Genomic DNA, 20389 nt, shown 5'->3' with positions numbered 1-20389 from the left:
TGGTGGAACTTGCTGAAGTGAACTGGGATGAGCAAGTTTTAGAACTTAGTCAGAATGCAGTAAAAAATGGATAATCTCATGAGTATTAAGGTACAGGCTTGCTATTTCTGCACTGAATTTGTTTTTATTTTACATGGCTGTGATCTGAAAGTTGCTTGAAACGCAGGCACCTAGGCACTGTTGTGTAACTGAATTTCACACGATAGGTCCTGAAATATCCTGGAATCAAAAACTCTGACTTGTTTTAAGTCTGCTGCTTGAGTCTAATCAGGGTCATAGTGTCTGTGTGCAGTGTTTCTTTCCCTGTAATGCTCCACATCATTTCATTTTGGGAATATTGAAGGAAATGGACTATGTGCCATAACTGTTGTTAGAACAAAGTATGTCTGGTGTGATCTTATGCATAGGTTCTGTAACTGCTCTTCACAGCTCAGGTGTTTGACCTTCCTTTTGGTGAAGTGATGAAATACTGCTGGTTTCTATTTGTGCTTCTAGGCACCTTGAAGCTCTTAGGAATAGAACAATTGTCTCCAGTTCTTTTCAATGATATCAGTAACAGCTCGAGTGTTGCTGCCCACTAGGTAGACCCAAAGAAGCAGATTACAGTGAAACAACACACGAGCTGGACCTGAATGAGGATCACTTTCAAGACAGTGGCTATGCTGCTTCAAGCCTACTTGCTTCTTCCTGCCGCCACTCTATTACCAAGTATCAACAACCTTTCATGATTCAACTTGCAAATGTTTGAAACTAACCCTTGTGTTTCTATGCCTTCCTAGGTGATTCGAGCCCTTGTCAACCCCAAAGATCCAAACCAAGCAGTGTCTTTCCATCAATGGAGAGTTCTTATTAAGCATGAATCGCTGCAATTCGGATGACAGCCTTCCACATGGTAACAGTGATGGACACAAGGGGCTCATCCACGTTCATGCTCTCATATCTCCTGGCTCTGCTGAAGCTCCTGACCTGAGCCTGCCAGACACAGCAGTCACCTGCCTGGATTGTGACCCAGCGCCTTTGCAGTGCTGCCCATCCCAAGCACAGCCCGAGTGTCCCAGCAGCAGCACCACCATGCAGGAGCAGGTCAGCATCAGTGAGGTGAAGCTGAGCATCTTAGATGGGGACTTAGAGTCAGGCTGCCAGTCCCAGGCACCAGGCAGCAGCACCAGCTCTGAGCCACTCTCATCTTGACAAGAGGAGTCCCATCTTCACCCTTGACCTCTCAAGCCCTCCTGTCTTTTATTGAATAAAGTCACTCTCATGCTCAGTCATCGCCTCGACTGCATTCTGAGTCTTCAATCACAGGGATTGGGATGAATGCAACAAACAGCAAGGCAGCTCAGCTTGCAATGCTATGGCTGTGGGGTTCGTGCAGGCAGAGCTCTGGGTTCCCATTTTGCCTGGCTTTGGGATGTCTGCAGCAAGATCTCTACCATTTTGTATGGGAGCAAATAATCTCTAGCATCCAGGTTGCTGCTCATGATATATCCCAGTCTTCCTGGCTGTCACTTTGTGATACTTTTCAAAGCCTTTTGATACTCTTTGATGCCTTGGCTGCTCCCTAACACCTCTGTCCTCCTGCCATGTTGACTCACGTCTCCCACTTTTAAGCTGGCTTTGCAGATCATCTCCAGCCCTGTCATCATCACGCTGCAGCAGGAGGTGCTCACCTGGCCCAATGTCTGGCAGTACTGCTTGTTCTGCAGATGAGCAGCTGCCTCCTCATCTCTTCAGCTACAGTAGTTTTTCTCAGGGCAGTTAGATGCAGTCATGCTCCTCTGGATTTGGTGTGTTAAATCCATGCTGCATGGCAGCAGTCAGTGCAATACAAAGGTGTTCTGTGTGCCATAGCATTTCTCCAGGGGCTGCCAAAGGTAGAAGCACAACACAGCACCATCCTTCTGACAGTAATGTCTGTGAGTGTTAGACATGTGAGCACTGCATCATCCCCAGCGTGTCAGTGCTTTTCCACACCAACCTGACTCTCACACTCTGCACTGAATGTAACTCTGCTCTTGTGGAGACAAATGCTTTCTGTCACATCCTCCATCCCTGCAACCATTTGCCGGTAGGCAGCTCTTGCAGAAGAATCAAGCAGCAGAACCTTGTGCTCACCCTACAGCATGCAAATGCTATGAAAGCAGAAATAACCTGGCATGCTCTGGGTCTGCAAGGCTGCACAGATGGGAGAGGTAGATTGTGTTTTTGCAGTGGAAGTTTCCAGTATTTTCAGTACATAGTGTAGGCCCTAACTGAATGTATAACCCTCTTGTAAAACAGCTGTATAAGTAGTTTTTGCACCAAGAAAGTTGCTGAACAGAATTAAGTTCAGACTGGGGGCATTCTGACATGGGGAGAATTGAGACAAGCACAAGATAAATACAGGGTGGGTAGAGCCCAGCACAGGACAGAATGAATGTACTGACTTTTGGAAACATTGCCCTTCTCTCTCTGCAGAAAAGTACAAGGCAGACCTAAAAACAAGAGGTTGGTAATTGACCTTCTATGGAAATGAATCCTAGCCACAGTCTCGAGGAGTCTGTGAGCCTGAGATGCTCAACCAATGAGAGCCATGAGAGCATCACCTGCAGTGGGTTTAGGGCACAGAACAGAATTGATTTCACTGACTGGTGTGCAGTTTCTCCCTTGCCAATAGGGGATGTGCGCGCAGTATTGCAATAATGAATAAGCACTGCTGCTATCGCTGCCATCTTTGCCTAACTAGAAATCTTTGACTTTGAGAGTTTCTCACACAAGGGGAGAGGGTAAGAAAGTAAAGAGGCACAGAAAACTAAGGGAAACTGCTCTTCTTTATCTTATCTATAAAAATTGATACGATGCTGTTGTGCATTTTTTTTAATTTTATTTTTAATTTTTTGCTAATGTCAGTTAGATTGTTTTAAAATATCCACACACCAAAATCTGACTACCAAGCAAATGTAATGAAAATGAAATGAAGGTGAGTTAGTGGAAAGCACAAGGCCATATTATATTAGGCTCCAGCAAATTTACAGGCAGTCACTGCACGAAGAGGTAGATCTGAGTTGCACATTATATGATTCCCACAAAGATTAAGGAAATCTGAAGCTTTCAATATATTTTTTTAATTCTTTTTTCATTTCATTTTTAAACACCTGACCCAGACCCCAACCCTCACAGGAGCTGTAAAGATAACAGCATTAACCAGCAATGTAACTCTAATCCTAACCCTTACCCTGATTCTAAAATCGTCCCTAACTCCAAATGCAACAACAAAAATGATGCTAGAAGTTTGTAGCAAAAGGAACCTTAACCCTGATCATAATCCAAAAAAAAAATCATTATGGTAACAATAATCTTTACCTTAAGAGTAATATTAATCAGAGCCCAGATGATGCCTGCATCCAATCAGAAGCATGCTTTGCATTATTTAAGAGTTGTATTTTTTCCAATGAACTCTCTCTATTATCACGTTTATAAAGTAACAGAGTCTGTTCTTTTTCTCCTGACACTGTGCCTTACTCCTGACATCCCCTGGAAATGACCCAGATAGGGCACCATCAAAGTAATGCTAATAGTAATGTCAATCCTAAGGGTATCTCTAGCCTCAGTGTTAATGGGACGCTAACAACAATCCCAACAGCCTTAAACATTCTGGTGGTGTGAAAGAGGTGCTGCCTTGCACATGCTGGGCAGTCCCATTGCCTGTTAAATGCAGGCGGCAGCGTAGAAACATGATGCCCGTGGTCAGAATGCCCTGTGGCAGATCCTGGCACCGGAGAACTGACCGGAGAACCATGAGAGAACTGACAACAAATCACGCGACATCAGAACCGACCCAGTGGTTATTTACAAGCCTTGGGAGACCCAGACAGGATCTCAGAGTGGTGAATGTAGGTACAGAAGTTGTTACTACTCTGTTTTCTTCTAAAAGAAGTGTTTTTTTATCATCTCAGAAGTTGGGGGGGGGGGGGGGGGGGCGGGAAAGGGATATCAATTTAATTACTCATTAATTTATTGACAGACATTCACTTTTGCTACGTTTGGAGAAGTTTTTATTTGTTTGCTGTGGTTTGATTTTTTTTTTTCTTTTTTTTTTCCCCCTTCCCTCCTCTTCCATCTTTGTGTTCTTCCCCTATAATCAAAAGAACGGATCCCCAGGGTCTGTCCCGCAGACGTTCTTTCCGTGGTCTCTGCTGCCACCTGCTGGCCAATAAGCGGAACTGCCACTGTTGGGCGTTTGGTGCCGCAGGAAGCACAACGCAGATCTGAGTTCTGACCGGTCTACGCAGCAAATCCGCCAATCTTTATTGTGATAAGCCCTCCAGACAAGAGCATAAAGTCTTTGCCTGAGGGCAGGGTTAGTAGTAATGGATGTCAGTTTTGAAATTTCCAGTCCATTCACCATAGCACTTTCTGCCTCCATGTCCCATAACCAGAGCAGCTATGCTGGCATGCTCTCTTGGTTTCTGTCTAAACCACTGTACTATATCCATCAGTTCAGCTGCTGTATTATGGGCAGCAGGGTTTGGGGGGTGGACACTGGTCAGGGCACTCCCACCAGCCTATCCTGCATTTTTTTTTTTTTTTTTTTTTCATTTTTGGGTTACAATCAGTCAGATCTCAAATAGATCTAGTCCAAATGGAACCTCAAAATCTGACCTTTTAGTGCCTTCATTTACAGAGTCCATTTTATACAGATTCCCTTGTACAGGGCCCCCATGGTCTTCCAGAGAGATGTTACTGATCTTCCATAGGAGAATGATTGAATTAGGTTTTTTCCCATCAAAACTGCCACCTGTCTTTCCAATTTTTCAACACTATCATTCAATAGCTGATTTGCATCAGCCTGAGCCTCTTCAGTTATGTTCAGACAGTTCAAGGCCATTAAAAGTGGCCATGCCACCATGAACACAGCTAACTGTCATTCTCAAGTTGTAAGTATGTCTTTGCTAAGACCATGGAAATACTCAGTCAGGTGGGCCAGGGACTCATGGACCCTCCCTCCGTCCCACACAGGGCCCCATTTTTCAGTGACAGAAGCAGTGCTGCATTTTGAGGATCCTAGGAATCCCAGGACATGCCCTGACAAAAGGTCATTCAAAGGGGTAGTCTTTCCCCATCCAAACAACTCCATGATATTCACAGAATCACAGAATTGTAGGGGTTGGAAGGGACCTCCAGAGACCACTGAGTCCAGCCCCCTGCCAAAGCAGGTTCCCTACACCACGTTGCACAGCTCAGCATCCAGGCAGGTCTTGAATATCTCCAGAGAAGGAGATTCCACAACCACCCTAGGCAGCCTGTTCCAGTGCTCTGTCACTCTCACCATAAAGAAGTTATTGCACACATTAGTGCAGAATTTCCTATGGTGCAGTTTCTGTCTGTTTCCCCTTGTCCCTCCTCCACACACTGCTGAAAAGAGTCTGGCCTCACCTCTTTGCCCCCCACACCTCAAATATTTATAGACCTGGATCAGGTCCCCTCTCAGCCTTCTTTTCTCAAGGCTAAACAGACCCAGTTCCCTCAGTCTCTCCTCATAGGGGAGATGCTCCAGGCCCTTCACCATCTTTGTGGTCCTCCACTGGACTCTTTCCAAGAGATCCCTGTCTTTTTTGTACTGGGGAGCCCAGAACTGGACACAATATTCCAGATGAGGCCTCACCAGGGCAGAGTAGAGGGGGAGGATCACCTCCTTCGACCTGCTGGACACGCTCTTTTTAATGCACCCCAGGATGCCATTGGCTTTTTTGGCTACAAAGGCACACTGCTGGCTCATGGTCAATCTGTCGTCCACCAGGACGCCCAGATCCCTCTCAGCAGAGCTCCTCTCCAGCAGCTCTTCCCCCAGCCTGTACTGGTGCATGCAATTATTTCTACCCAGGTGCAAGACTCTACACTTGCTTTTGTTAAACCTCATCCGGTGTCTTACTGCCCAGCTCTCCAGCCTGTCCAGGTCTCGCTGAATGGCAGCACAGCCTTCAGGCGTGTCAGCCAATCCTCCCAACTTCATGTCATCAGCAAACTTGCTGAGGGTGGTCACTATCCCCTCATCAAGGTCGTTGATGAAGATGTTGAACAAGACCGGACCCAGCACAGACCCCTGGGGGACGCCGCTAGTTACAGCCCTGCAGCCAGACACTGCACCGCCAACGACAACCCTCTGCACTCTGCCAGTCAGCCAGTTCTCGACCCACTTCACTGTCCACTCACCTATCCCATACTTCCTCAGCTTTGGTATAAGTATGTCCTGGGAGACTGTATCAGTTATAGAGGTTATAGAGTTCAATTCCTGTAGTCAATTTGGCGGCCCAGGTGGGACCAGCTCTGTTCGCTGCAGGACCAGCTGAGAGGGAGACACTTTTGGCGCACCCTGAGATTTCTCTGAAGGACTCCCTTCCTCACCTGATCACTGCAGGGACAGACAAGGACCACCCATAGGTGGACCAGGTATGTGTATGGTAAGTGGAGCCCATATGTCTTGAGGAGACATCCTACACAGTTTACAGCCATACGTGCTGCTCCCAGGGAGGTGAGCTCATGGCTTTGGTTGCCAGCTGGGGTAGGAAGACTCCTTGGGTGAGTTCCTATGAAAGGGAACTGTATGTCATATGAATGGAAACAAGAACAAGTACTCTCTCCCAGGTGGGTGACAATAGGAGGGACCTAGGTTGGTCTCTCCTACGGGTATGGGATATAGTGGATAGCCTGTCAAATGGTAGCCTGGGTTCTCCAAGTTGTAATCACGGGGGTTATAGGTTGTATGTTCAATATTATCATCTGCTTTAAGTGTTTGGTACCGTGTGTCAAGCCGACTCTGGGAAAAACATTAACGTTTGCAACTGGTCGACCAGAGTATGAGTGTTATTAAGATTCCAGCTAGAAAACGTTGTCAGCATTGTGTAGTATGAATTAACCATGGTTTTTGATCTAAATGTCAGAGTGAGTGTGGTGTGAGTGAGACACAGAACAGCTGCAGGGTGAGTGCCGAGTCCCGATCCATGTTTCCTTCCTCCTGTGAGGGAAATGGCCAGACACGGACAAAGTGAAAGACCGTGTTTTCTGTCCACTCATATGTACTTTCTGCTTGTATGTAAGAAGACAGGAGTTTGTACTCTGTAGATTAGTAAGATTGTCCTGAGGAGAGGTGTACATTCCACCTGACCAATGAGTGTCAACCCATTTATGTAATACTATGTACTGCTTGTGAGGAAGTGTGTGAGGGAGGTGGTTCAATCAGTGCTGGTTCTGTGGCACAGTGTTTATAACTGAAGAATACAGACTGTATTAAGGGAGTTTATGTGAACTGAAGAACTGTACTGTTTGACAAACTGTTTTGATGGTATAAGAAAGTGTAATTGTTAATGATGTTTGCCTTTTGGTACCATGGCAATCACCTAACAGACTATAACTAGTGATTGAAGGGAAAATGAAGGAAAAAGGGTTGATGGATAGGATGGCAGAAAGTCCTTAAATACACTGTCGGTCAGGTTGCACCTTCAGGAAATAAAAATGCAGAGAGGCTTTTATTGTAAAAGTGAGGCTGTAGGGATAATATAACAGAAACTATCAGTGCCTTGATTTGTTTCCTTTGTACTTGCTGTGCTGGAGTCATTTCTGAAAAAAAAAAAATGATGTCTTTTATTTTTATAGCATTCCCTTCCCTTGTAGCCTGGTGTAAAAGGTGCAGCCAACACCAAGGTCATCCCTTCCCCTTCTTGACCAGCAGGAGACAGGGTAGACTGTAACAAGATTAGTGTCTCAGCTGCTCTGTCATTTTGTAGTGTTGCAGGTCACCCCATCGGAGCTGGGGAATTTGTATTGCGGCAGAGTAGGAGTGTGTTTGGTAGAGCAGGCGTTGAAGGCCGTTCTTGAAACGCAGTCCTGTAAATCCTGGCCTCTGGCAGCCCAAGCTGTTTAGTTATGTTTTATGAATCAGGTCATATCGTGTCTGTCACAGCTTCCAGATGCCGAACTCCTTCTGTGACAGCTTTGTCAAGTGTTTTGAAAGGGCAAAAAAAAAAAAACAGCTCGAGGGTCACCGTGGAGGGTAATGCAACGTGCAGGAATTGTTTTTCACAAAGAGCGACTGGCCAGGGGCAAAAGAAGAGTGAGAAATATGAAGAAAGAGGGGGCCTCGGTGGCTGTGGTGCCCTCACTATCCATCATCTCCCGTGTTTAGCACTAACAGACTGTGAATGAGCAATCCACGTAGTGACGTGGAGTCTCTGTACTAACATAGGTGGCGGGCCTGCAAGCAATGCAGAATGTGGATAGACTTGAAACAGCATCCCTGCTCTTAAGTGGTGACTTGCTGCTTAATTTCCTTTACATCTTCCCCTTGCAATCAGAACGCTCTCTGGGCCCACCTTCAAGCTTGTCAAGTGTCTTTCCCACCAGTTGGGATATTACTTGCAATGCAGATACTGTGACCTTATTTGTTAGCTTGTCAAGATATAACTTGAAATTGGGCTCAGCTAAGATACAATAATTGCTGTTTGCACAGGGGGTGATGCTGGCGAGATGCTCCCCATGAGGCCATCTGCTAACCTGTCTCAAATGTAATTTAATAGAAGTCAAATAAAATAAATCAAATTAAAGCATGCAGCTAATGCATGCAAGCTCTGAAATGAATTTGGATTACAAGCAGGCAGTGAGACTAAATAGTTGGTTTCTTCATCCATGAAGAAGGCATGCTGGATAAGACAGTAAACAGAAATAATTGAAGGAGACTCTCAGATTTTGAGGTTGATGGGATATTAGATGACAGGGAGAGATTACTGATATAAGAAGGTTTTTGTTACTAGTATATTCTTGTAGTTAGAAATCGTGAGTTAGAAGTCTTTACAAACAATGTGTTGATGTGCGAAGCTTTGTTAGATGTAGCAGGAAGATAAATCATCTTTGCAGTGCTTGCTGTTAGCTTGTCACGACTGTAATTTACAGGGATTTTCTTTTATTTAAATAAGTGTTTCCTTTAAAAGCATTCCGATAGTTTACAGAGCGGAAGATGAAGTGGCTGCGAATGCTCTGAAATAGAACTGTTTCATTGCAAGTGCTTCATTTCAAGTAAGGATTTGTTCAGACTGTGAAGAATGGCTGAGCTGCAGTGGAAGGATTCCTTGGCAACATAAATTGGAAGAGTTCTGCTAGGAAAATGTTGGGTTGAATATACAAGGAGGCACCAGAATTGGAGAAACATATCAGGCAGTATCAGCTTCACAAACATATAGTGTAAGTCTGCATTGTTTGTAGTAGGCATCAGAAATTCAAACTGATCAGCAGCCATCATTCATGCTGTTAAATTATTTGACAAAAAAGAACCTTCTGGAGATTGTATTCAAAACAGAATATCACTTATGAAGATAGGAATTAAAGAACAAACTGATCTCTTGTGTGAAAACTCCCACTTTAATGATACATAGCGTGTTATTAAGGAAAAGCAATTGGGTGCTGGACATTGTGTTCACTTCTGTTAGTTTTCCTTCTGGAGCTGATAAGACTATTTCACAACCTGACTCCTTTATTCAGGTATACCTTTATTCCATGCTTTGTAGCAACTTCTGGGGCAAAAAATTATATATATATATATATATATTTCATTTGTCCAACCTTCCTACTAGTAGACCTAAGAGGAGACAGTTTTCCTCTGCCCAGTAGTCTTCCTGGCTTGATGTTCCACTCCCAATAGTGATTGATGTAGAAAGGTGTGATTCATCAGAAATCTCTTCACTGAATGGAAGATCTTCCTGATCTCATGGTGGCTGCACAGTGTCTTGGCATACACACACTGGTTGAAATTTCCTCATGCTATCTACTTTATTGCAATGGCGAATCTTGCTTTATCTATCCTTCTGCCAAGTATGCTGAGATTCTGATTATGCCATAGGATCTCAGTTGCCTGATCATCTTGATGATATGTAAGTATTGCTTAGTTCTGAGCTTGCCTGTGAGCTCCAAGGTTCATCCGTGTTCTCTTGGAAAACTGATGTTCTGTCCATGATCTAAACAGCTACTGAGGAGCCTTTGATTTGAGGGTTTGAACACAAGCTGTTAAAACACTGCAGTGTTTCCAAGTCGCTCTTTAGCCAGGGGAATACAGATTAGGAGCAGCCACTAACATTGAATTGACAGTTCTCCTAAACACTTTTTTTTTTTACGTGCGTGATCAAGTTCCATTAATCATGTTTTAGACACAAACACTGGCTCATTCCACTTAATTCTTTATCAAGACAACACTGTATATCTAGAAGTAAGCTTGTCCAGGCTGAAGGATACATCAGTCCTCACCATTGGAGGGTGGGCAGCAGGACTCCCTGAAAGACCTTCTACGTTATTCCCCTACTTTCAATTTCTTACTCAATTCTCTGAGTTCATCTGAGCTCTTGCTGTCAAGATAAGATTAATTGTTATGAACTGGGAGACAGTTCTTGCTTATTAGTCTCTTTATATGGGAAGAGAGAATTGCTTTTGGGATATTCTACAATATGGGGTAGGTAGACTTGGACAGCAGTGATTCCCCAATTGAGGTCCTTTATTGAGAAGCTCTTGGTGAAATGAAGTGTTAGAAGGTGTATTTTCTAGACTTTGTTTTCTTTCCTTTTTCTCTTTTCCTATGAGTTTTTTAGGTGTAACAAGACACACAAGTTCATACTCTCCCAGCTTGCTAACTGAGGAGAAATGCAGGATAATATTTTAAGAAACATTCCCTGTCAGAATATTTCTAGAGCGGTGGAGTGATAAATATCAAATCAACTGAAGACCAAGAATTTAATTTTTCCCATCTGAGCCAATCTACGATGCTTTTTATCTTGACAAAAAATTGATATTTTATCCCTTTGATAATGGGAGGCTCTGATTTCACTTCCTTTTAATATATCTCATTTCTTATGAGCCATTCCCTGAGGAAGACCTCAAGTCAGAGGCAGAGATGGATCTGTACCTCTTAAAGACACAACCCATGTTTAAGAATGAGCACTGCTTTATGCTGCTGGTGGGATTAGGTGGGTTTAAATTCTTCTCTTTACTACAGAATGTGTCTCACGTAGAGCAGAAGAGCTCGAGGGACTACACAACACAGCTTGTTTCCCTGTTAAATTTGGCTGGTAGTCCCAATGGTGAAAGAAATAGTGACAGGTGCTCTGTTTTCCACGCCCATCGTAGGGCCAACAGGTATCATTTCATGTCCCACGCTGATCTTAGCTTCATGGAGTAAAGAAACACTGGGCAAAACATTGAATCATTTGCACACCATTCCTCACCTGCCCAGATTCCCACAAGGTGCTTTTCCAGAAAAAATAAGGGCTTCAGGGGTAGATCCATAGGAATGAGTAAGAAAACAAATGCCTGTCGGGTTATCTCTGTCTCCAGCCTCTGTGAGGCTGTTATGTACAGAATGGCTTCTAGTGCTCAGGGCAATGTATATTTAATGTTAACTTCTACTTCTCCACGGGGGAAACTCTTCCATATAATTCACTGATATTCAACTTCTGCAAAGTTTCGTCCTGTTAACCCTGGCTTCGCCATAGTTGAGTGTTCTAAGCAACTACTTTTGGTACTGTGCCTGTTCTCTGAGTGATGGCAATGAAGGGCAGGGGAATGCTGCACTGGGGTGAAGGCTGTCTCTCATAAGGAGAAGAAATGGGTTGAGGTGTAAGTCAGCGTGAGAGACGTTTACTCCTGGAGTGTGCCCTGGGTGCATCCTATTGTTTGTGATCGCTACTGCAGACTGTCCATCTGCTACCCTTGATTTCTACAGAGAAGCTATTAATGACATCCACAGAGCTGGGGATGTGGCCCATGGGCAGCTTATGGCTCAGAATTCAAAGCTCTGCTGCTCTGCCCTGAAGATGCAAAGTCAGCTTGATCCCTTTAGGGATCTCAGATAGGCAGAGGTTTCTCTAGCTGAGAATGTCACCAGAAAGTGCAGAGGAGTTGTTGTTCTCACAATATAGAAATATGCCCTGCAAATGAGATAGATGGGCTATGAGTGAGCAGTGTATGTGTAGGATAAAATGCAAAATAAAGGGTGAAAATATTGCTGTTTTGAGGCTGAAACCTTATTAAAGTCCTGTCTGTCCGATTTGGGCAAATTCTTTCTAAAGTATCATGTGTCACCAAAATCCCATTAAACTGTCACATAAATTATCAGAGTTTCCTTTTCCCATCAGCGTGGATTACCCAGGGAGATATTTTTATGACAATGGAAACTTTCTCAGTCTGCTTCTCCTGCCTGATTTCATTTCAGATGAAATCCTTCTCTCAGAAAATAGCCAGTGGATTTCATAGCTCTGTGGATTTCTTTGCTTTGCCTTTGCAGCACTTATCCTGCAGGTCTCTGCTGCTCTCGTGTCCTGCCTATACTTCATTTTACGTATGGGACAGTTTAGGGCAATGGTTCCACTGCTTTGCTCATCCTGAATGAGCATATTGTTGCAGTCTGTTTTATGGATCTCCAGTGTCTTCTGCATCTGCTGACTGCATCTTCTACTGTTTCTACAAGGCAATCTATGTTTTTCTCACATAGACTGAAAAACATATGGACTGATGATTAGTAGTAGAAAATACATGCTAGTAGGAAATACTTGGATACCTGAAATTACCTGGTGCTGCAGGAAAAAAAATAATCTCAAGCCAATCTCAGGATCCAAGAGTTGGTTTCAGTGGTATAGAGGGCATTCTTGGACCTAATTTCTAAACCTGTAGCTAGGATGACCTATGTGATAATAGACTTAGCACTGATTCTACTCTGAGCTCTGTGGTGGAGTATCTTCATACAGAACTTTTATAGACAAAGACTAGCGGGAGGGTAGTGTAAATATGGAGGCACACATGAATGCAGTCAAGTTACTGTAGATAGGTTTAGCAGATAGACAATAACACTGTTGTTTCTTCTCTGTTCATCTTTCCTTTTCTAGCTTAAAATCCATTTTCCCTAATTTTCTTAATACATTGTTAACACCAAACATGTTATCGTTCCTTAATGGCTTTTTCACCAGTTTAAATTTTTAAACTTTGGTGGCCAGCAGTAGACACCATACTTAAGCAAGTTGTTTTTGTTCATTGGGTTGAACAAGGTGGTGAAAAAAAGACCAATAGAACAGCATTACTTGTGTTAGCTGAGACATTGATGTTAGTGTGTCCCAGAAGGAGAAATGTCATTTTTGGGAATTTATTTACATCATCAGCTCATCCAGTATAATCCCCAGTTGTTTTTGGCAGTAATCCTTGCTAGCCAGCTGTCCTCCGTCTTAATTTGATTCCGATGGAATTTGTCTCAATACTCTGTCTCTGGATATTGCCGCCAGGCTAGACTGAGAATGTGTGGCATACAATCGTGGATGGGAACGTTCTTACCCTACAGTAAATGCAAGGTTAGTTTGTGATGAGTACCTGTGAAGCTAACATTAGCAGCAATATAATAGGTATGCAGTTTAAATTTTGAAACTCAGTTGTATATGCATAGCTCAGAGGACTGACAGAGTGAGATAAAGAATGCCAATGAATGTTGAGTTGCATATCTGGTTCAAAATGCAGTGGTTGTAATATCATGCTATACTAATGCAGATGCAACTGCTTAGATGGAGATGTTAGTTAAAAACTTAAACAGTATTCAAAGCATTGAGGACTTTAAGCACTGTGGTTTCTCAGCAATGAGGTTCCTAAGCATTGAGGTTTCTAACCAATGAGGATTCTAAGCTAAGCATTGAGGATTCTACGCATTGTGGTTTCTAAGCATTGAGGATTCTAAGTTAAGCATTGAGTATGCTGAGCATTGAGTATGCTAAGCATCGAGGATTCTAAGTATTGAGGTTTCTAAGTGTTGAGGATTCTAAGCTAAACATTGAGGAATCTAAGTACTGAGTATTCTAATCATTAAGGATTCTAAACATTGAGGATTCTAAGCTAAGCATAGAGAATGCTAAGCGTTGAGGTTTCTAAGCATTGAGGATTTGAAGCTAAGCATTGAGGATGCTAAGCATTGAGGATGCAAAGCACTGAAGATTCTAAGCTAAGCATTGAGGATTCTAAGTATTCTGTATTCTAATCATTAAGGTTTCTAACCATTGAGGATTTTAGCCACATAGGTTTCTAAGCAATGAGGTTCCTAAGCATTGAGAATTCTAAGCAAAGCATTGAAGATTTTAAGCATTGAGGTTTCTAAGCAATGAGGATTCTAAGCATTGAGGTTTCTAAGAATTAAGGTTTCTAAGCAAGGAGGATGCTAAGCATTAATGTTTGTAAGCATTGAGGATGCAAATCATTGAGGATGCAAAGCATTGCGGTTTCTAAGCAGGGAAGTTTCTAAGCATTGAGGTTTTTAAGCTAAGCAAACAGGTTGCTAAGCATTGATCTTTCTAAGCATCAAGGATTCTAAGCATTGAGGATCCCAACCTAAGCATTGAGGATGTTAAGCATTGAGGTTTCTAAGCGTTGAGTATTCTAAGCTAAGCATTGACGATACTAAGCATGGAGGTTTCTAAGCGTTGAGTATTCTAAGCATTGTAGATTCTAAGCTAAGCATTGAGGATGTTAAGCATTGAGGATTCTAAGCATTGAGGATGCTAAGCATTAAGGCCTTTAAGCATTGAGGTTTCTAAGCATTAAGGATGCTAAGCATTGAGGATGCAAAGCATTGCGGTTTCTAAGCAGGGAAGTTTCTAAGCATTGAGGTTTTTTAGCTAAGAAAACAGGATGCAAAGCATTGAGCTTTCTAAGCATTAAGGATTCTAAGCATTGAGGATTCTAAGCTAAGCATTGAGGATGTTAAGCATTGAGGTTTCTAAACTTTGAGTATGCTAAGCATTGAGGATTCTAAGCACTGAGTAAGCAAGGAGATTTCTAAGCATGGAGGAATCTGAGCATTGTGGATTCTGAGCTAAGCAATGACGATTCTAGGCATTGAGGTTTCTAAGCATTGAGGAATCTAAGCATTCAGGTTTCTAAGCACTGAGGTTTCTAAGCTTTAAGGACTTTATGCATTGAGATTTCTAAACATTAAGGACGCTAAGCATTGAGGATTCTAATCATCAAAGGTTTCTAAGCATTGATGTTTCTAAGCATTGAGGATGCTAAGCATTGAGGATTCTAAGCATTGAGGATGATAAGCAATAAGGACTCTATGCATTGAGGATTCTAAGCGTTCAGGTTTCTAAGCATTGAGGTTTCTAAAAATAAAGGACTATAAACATTGAGGTTTCTATGCTTTAAGGGCTCTACGCCTTGAGGATTCTACGCCCTGAGGATTCTACTCCTTGGGGATTCTACGCCTTGGGGATTCTACGCCTTGAGGATTCTACGCCCTGAGGATTCTACGCCTTGGGGATTCTACGCCCTGAGGATTCTACGCCCTGAGGATTCTACGCCTTGAGGATTCTACGCTAAGCATTGAGGACTCTAAGCATTGACGTTTCCAATCATTAAGGATACTAAGCATTGAGGTATCTAAGCCATGAGGATTCTAAGCACTGATGATTCTAATCTAAGCATTGAGGATGCTAAGCATTGAGGATGATAAGCAATAAGGACTCTATGCATTGAGGATTCTAAGCGTTCAGGTTTCTAAGCATTGAGGTTTCTAAAAATAAAGGACTATAAGCATTGAGGTTTCTATGCTTTAAGGGCTCTACGCCTTGAGGATTCTACGCCTTGAGGATTCTACGCCCTGAGGATTCTACGCCTTGGGGATTCTACGCCTTGAGGATTCTACGCCTTGGGGATTCTACGCCTTGAGGATTCTACGCCTTGGGGATTCTACGCCTTGGAGATTCTACGCCTTGGGGATTCTACGCCTTGAGGATTCTACGCCTTGGGGATTCTACGCCTTGGGGATTCTACGCCCTGAGGATTCTACGCCCTGAGGATTCTACGCCCTGAGGATTCTACGCCTTGAGGATTCTACGCTAAGCATTGAGGACTCTAAGCATTGACGTTTCCAATCATTAAGGATACTAAGCATTGAGGTATCTAAGCCATGAGGATTCTAAGCATTGATGATTCTAATCTAAGCATTGAGGATGCCAAGTTTTGAGGTTTCTAAGTTTTAAGGACTCTGTGCATTGAGGTTGCTAAGCACCGAGGATTCTAAGCATTGAGTATTCTAAGCTAAGCATTGAGGATGCTAAGCATTGAGGATGCTAAGGATTGAGTTGTTTAAGCATTGAGGATTGTAAGCAAAGCATTGAGGATTCAAAGCTTTAAGGTTTCTAAGCATTGAGGATTCTACCCAAAGCATTGAGGATGCTAAACATTGAGGATGCTAAGGATTAAGGATTCTAAGCATTGAGGTTTCTAAGCATTGAGGATTCTAAGCATTGAGGATGCTAAGTATTGAGGCTGCTGAGCTTTGAGAATGGAAAGCAATGAAGATTCTAAGCATTGAGGGTTCTAAGCATTGATGATTCTATGCTATGCATTGAGCATGCTATGCCATGAGGTTTCTAAGCCTTGAGGTTTCTAAGCTGAGCATTGAGAATTCTAAGCATTGAGGTTTCTATGCATTAACGACTCTATGCATTGAGCTTTCTAAGCAGTGAGGTTTCTAAGCATTGAGGATTCTAAACATTGACGTTTCTATGCTTTAAGTTTTCTATGCATTGAGGTTGCTAAGCATTAAGGACTCTATGCATTGTGGTTTCAAAGCTTTGTGGTTTCTATGCAATAAGGTTTCTCATCGTTGAGGATTCTAAGCAATGAGGTTTCTAAGCATTGAGGTTTCTAAGCTTTGAGGTTTTTAAGCATTGAGGATGGTACACATTGAGGATTCTAAGCTAAGCACTGAGGACTCTATGCATTGAAGTTTCTAAGCATTGAGTTTTCTAAGCATTGAGGATTCTAAGCATTGAGGGTTCTAAGCATTGAGGGTTCTAAGCATTGAGGACTCTATGCATTGACGTTTCTAAGCATTGAGCTTTCTAAGCATTAAGGACTCTTTTCATTGAGGATTCTAAGCATTGGGGATTCTATGCATTGAGGATACTAAGCATTCAAGATGCTAAGCATTGAGGATTCTAAGGTAAACATTGAGGGTTCTAAGCATTGACGATTCTAAGCACTGAGGATACTAGGTTAAGCATTGTGGGTTCTATGAATTGACGTTTCTAAGCATAAATGTTTCAAGCATTAAGGACTCTGTGCATTGAGGTTTCTAATCATTAAGGATGCTAAGCATTGAGGATGCTAAGCATTACGGATTCTAAGACATAAAGATTCTATGCATTGAGGATTGCAAGGTTTGAGAATGCTAAGCACTGAGGATTCTAAGCATTGAGGATTTTAGGCATTGAGGATTCTGAGCATAGCATTGTGGATTCCAAGTATTGAGGATTCTAAGCATTAACGACTCAATGCATTGAGGTTTCAAAGCATTGAGGGTGCTGAGCAATGAGGATGCTAAGCAATGAGGATTCTAAGCTTTGAGGTTTCTAAGCCTTAAGAAGTCTAAGTACTGAGCTTTCTAAGCATTGAGGATTCTAAGCATTAAGGACGCTATGCAGTGAGGTTTCTTAGCATTAAGGATGCTAAGGATTGAGGTTTCAAAGCAAGAAAGTTTCTCAGCGTTGAGGATTCTAAGGAATGCGGATTCTACGCATTGAGAATTCTATGCATTGAGGTTTATAAGCTAAGCATTGAGGATGCTGTGCATTGAAGATTCTAAGCATTGAGGATTCTAAGCTATGCACTGAGGTTTCTAAGCATTAGGGATGCTAAGCATTGAGGTTAGAAAGCAATAAGTTTTCTCAGCGTTGAGGATTCTACGCATTGAGGATTCTATGGAATGAGGTTTCAAAGCAAAGAATGGAGGATGCTAAGCAATGAGGTTTCTAATCATTGAGTATTCTAAGCTAAGCATTGAGCATACTAAGGATTGAGGATGCTAAGCATTACGGTTTCTAAGCATTGAGGATTCTAAGCTATGCAGTGACGATGCTAAGTATTGAGGTTTCTAAGCTTTAAGGGCTCTAATCATTGGGGGGATTCTAAGCATTGAGGATTCTAGGCATTGAAGGTTCTAAGTTGAGCATTGAGGATGCTAAGCGTTGAGGATTCTAAGCATTGAGGATTCGAAGATTAAGGATTCTAAGCATTGAGGATTCTATGCATTGAGGATTCTAAGGTATGAATTGAGGATGCTATGCATTGAGGTTTCTAAGCATTAAGGACTGTACGCATTGAGGTTTGTAAGCATTAGGGATGCTAAGCATTGAGGTTTCCAAGCAATAAAATTTCTCAGCGTAGAGGATCCTAAGGTATGAGGATTCTACGCATTGAGATTTCTAAGCAATGCATGGAGGATGCTAAGCACTGAGGATTCTAAGCATTGAGGATTCTAAGCTAAGCATAGAGCATACTAAGGATTGAGGATGCTAAGTATTGAGGTTTCTAAGCATTAAGGACGCTGTGCATTGAGGATTCTAAGCATTGAGGATTCTAAGCATTGAGGTTTCTAAGCATTGGGTATTCTAGGCATTGAGGATTCTAAGCATTGAGGATTCTAAGCTAGACATTGAGGATTCTAAGCATTGAGGATTCTAAGCATTGAGGATTCTAAGAATTGAGGATGCTAAGCATTGAGGATGCTAAGCATTGAGGATGCTAAGCATTGAGGATTCTAACCCAAGCATTGAGTTTTCTAATCTTTGAGGTTTCTAAACATTAAGGCCTCTATGCACTCAGGTTTGTAAGCATTAGGGATGCTAAGCATTGAGGTTTCAGAGCAATAAAATTTCTAAGCAATGAGGATTCTACGCATTGAGGTTTCTAAGCAATGCATGGAGGATGCTAAGCATTGAGGTTCCTAAGCAGTGAGGATTCTGAGCTTTGAGGATTCGAAGCTAAGCAATGAGGATGCTAAGCAATGAGGATGCTAAGCATTGAGGATTCTAAGCTATGTAATGGGGATGCTAAGCATTGAGGATTCTAAGCACTGAGGATTCTAATCTAAGCATAGAGCATACTAAGGATTGAGGATGCTAAGCATTGAGGTTTCTAAGCATTGGGGATTCTACTCATTGAGGATGCTAAGCACTGAGGATTATAAGCTTTCTGGTTTGTAAGCAGTGAGGATTCTATGGTAAGCACTGAGGATGCTAAGTATTGAGGTTTCTAAGCATTAAGGACTCTGTGCATTGAGGTTTCTAAGCATTGAGGATCCTGAGCTTTGAGGATTCTAAGCATTGAGGATGCTAAGCATTGAGGATGCTAAGCTTTGAGGATTCTAAGCATTGAGGATTCTAAGCATTGAGGATTCTAAGCTAAGCATAGAGCATACTAAGGATTGAAGATGCTAAGCATTGAGGATTCTAAGCATTGAGGATTCTAAGCCAAGCATTGAGGATTCTAAGCATTGAGGATTCTAAGCATAGAGGATTCTAAGCATTGAGGTTTGTAAGCATTTGGGATGCTAAGCAATGAGGTTTCAAACAATAAAATTTCTCAGCATTGAGGTTTGTAAGCATTGAGGATTCTAAGCATTGAGGATTCTAAGCTAAGCATAGAGCATACTAAGGATTGAGGATGCTAAGCATTGAGGTTTCTAAGGATTGGCGATTCTACACATTGAGGATGCTAAGCACTGAGGATAATAAGCATTGAGGTTTCTAAGCAGTTAGGATTCTAAGCTAAGCACTGAGGATGCTAAGTATTGAGGTTTCTAAGCATTAAGGACTCTGTGCATTGAGGTTTCTAAGCATTGAGGATCCTGAGCTTTGAGGATTCTAAGATATGCATTGAGGATGCTAAGCATTGAGGCTGTTAAGCATTGAGGATGCTAAGCATTGAGTTTTGTAAGCTAAGCATTGAGGATGCTAAGCATTGAGGTTTCAGAGCAATAAAATTTCTAAGCAATGAGGATTCTACGCATTGAGGTTTCTAAGCAATGCATGGAGGATGCTAAGCATTGAGGTTCCTAAGCAGTGAGGATTCTGAGCTTTGAGGATTCGAAGCTAAGCAATGAGGATGCTAAGCAATGAGGATGCTAAGCATTGAGGATTCTAAGCTATGTAATGGGGATGCTAAGCATTGAGGATTCTAAGCACTGAGGATTCTAATCTAAGCATAGAGCATACTAAGGATTGAGGATGCTAAGCATTGAGGTTTCTAAGCATTGGGGATTCTACTCATTGAGGATGCTAAGCACTGAGGATTATAAGCTTTCTGGTTTGTAAGCAGTGAGGATTCTATGGTAAGCACTGAGGATGCTAAGTATTGAGGTTTCTAAGCATTAAGGACTCTGTGCATTGAGGTTTCTAAGCATTGAGGATCCTGAGCTTTGAGGATTCTAAGCATTGAGGATGCTAAGCATTGAGGATGCTAAGCTTTGAGGATTCTAAGCATTGAGGATTCTAAGCATTGAGGATTCTAAGCTAAGCATAGAGCATACTAAGGATTGAAGATGCTAAGCATTGAGGAT

At 42.4% G+C, this 20389-nt stretch overlaps 1 protein-coding gene across 1 annotated transcript in view; it reads left to right on the top strand.

Annotated features, from left to right (window-relative positions):
• Nucleotides 1-896, top strand: part of LOC146755312 (cytosolic carboxypeptidase 4-like) — a 279729-nt gene extending 278833 nt beyond the window's left edge. The window contains exon 7 of the mRNA XM_085525716.1: nt 780-896. Within this exon, the coding sequence (XP_085381842.1) occupies nt 780-783 (4 nt within the window). The 3' untranslated portion in view covers nt 784-896. The remainder of the gene's footprint in view (nt 1-779) is intronic.
• Nucleotides 897-20389: the final 19493 nt, after the last annotated feature.

This window comes from Coturnix japonica, chromosome 33, assembly GCF_054131305.1.
Source record: "Coturnix japonica strain WE chromosome 33, WE-NBRP24, whole genome shotgun sequence".
Lineage (NCBI taxonomy): Eukaryota > Metazoa > Chordata > Aves > Galliformes > Phasianidae > Coturnix > Coturnix japonica.
The sequence above is the reverse complement of the archived record's forward strand: the minus strand, read 5'-3'. Positions and strand labels throughout refer to the sequence as shown.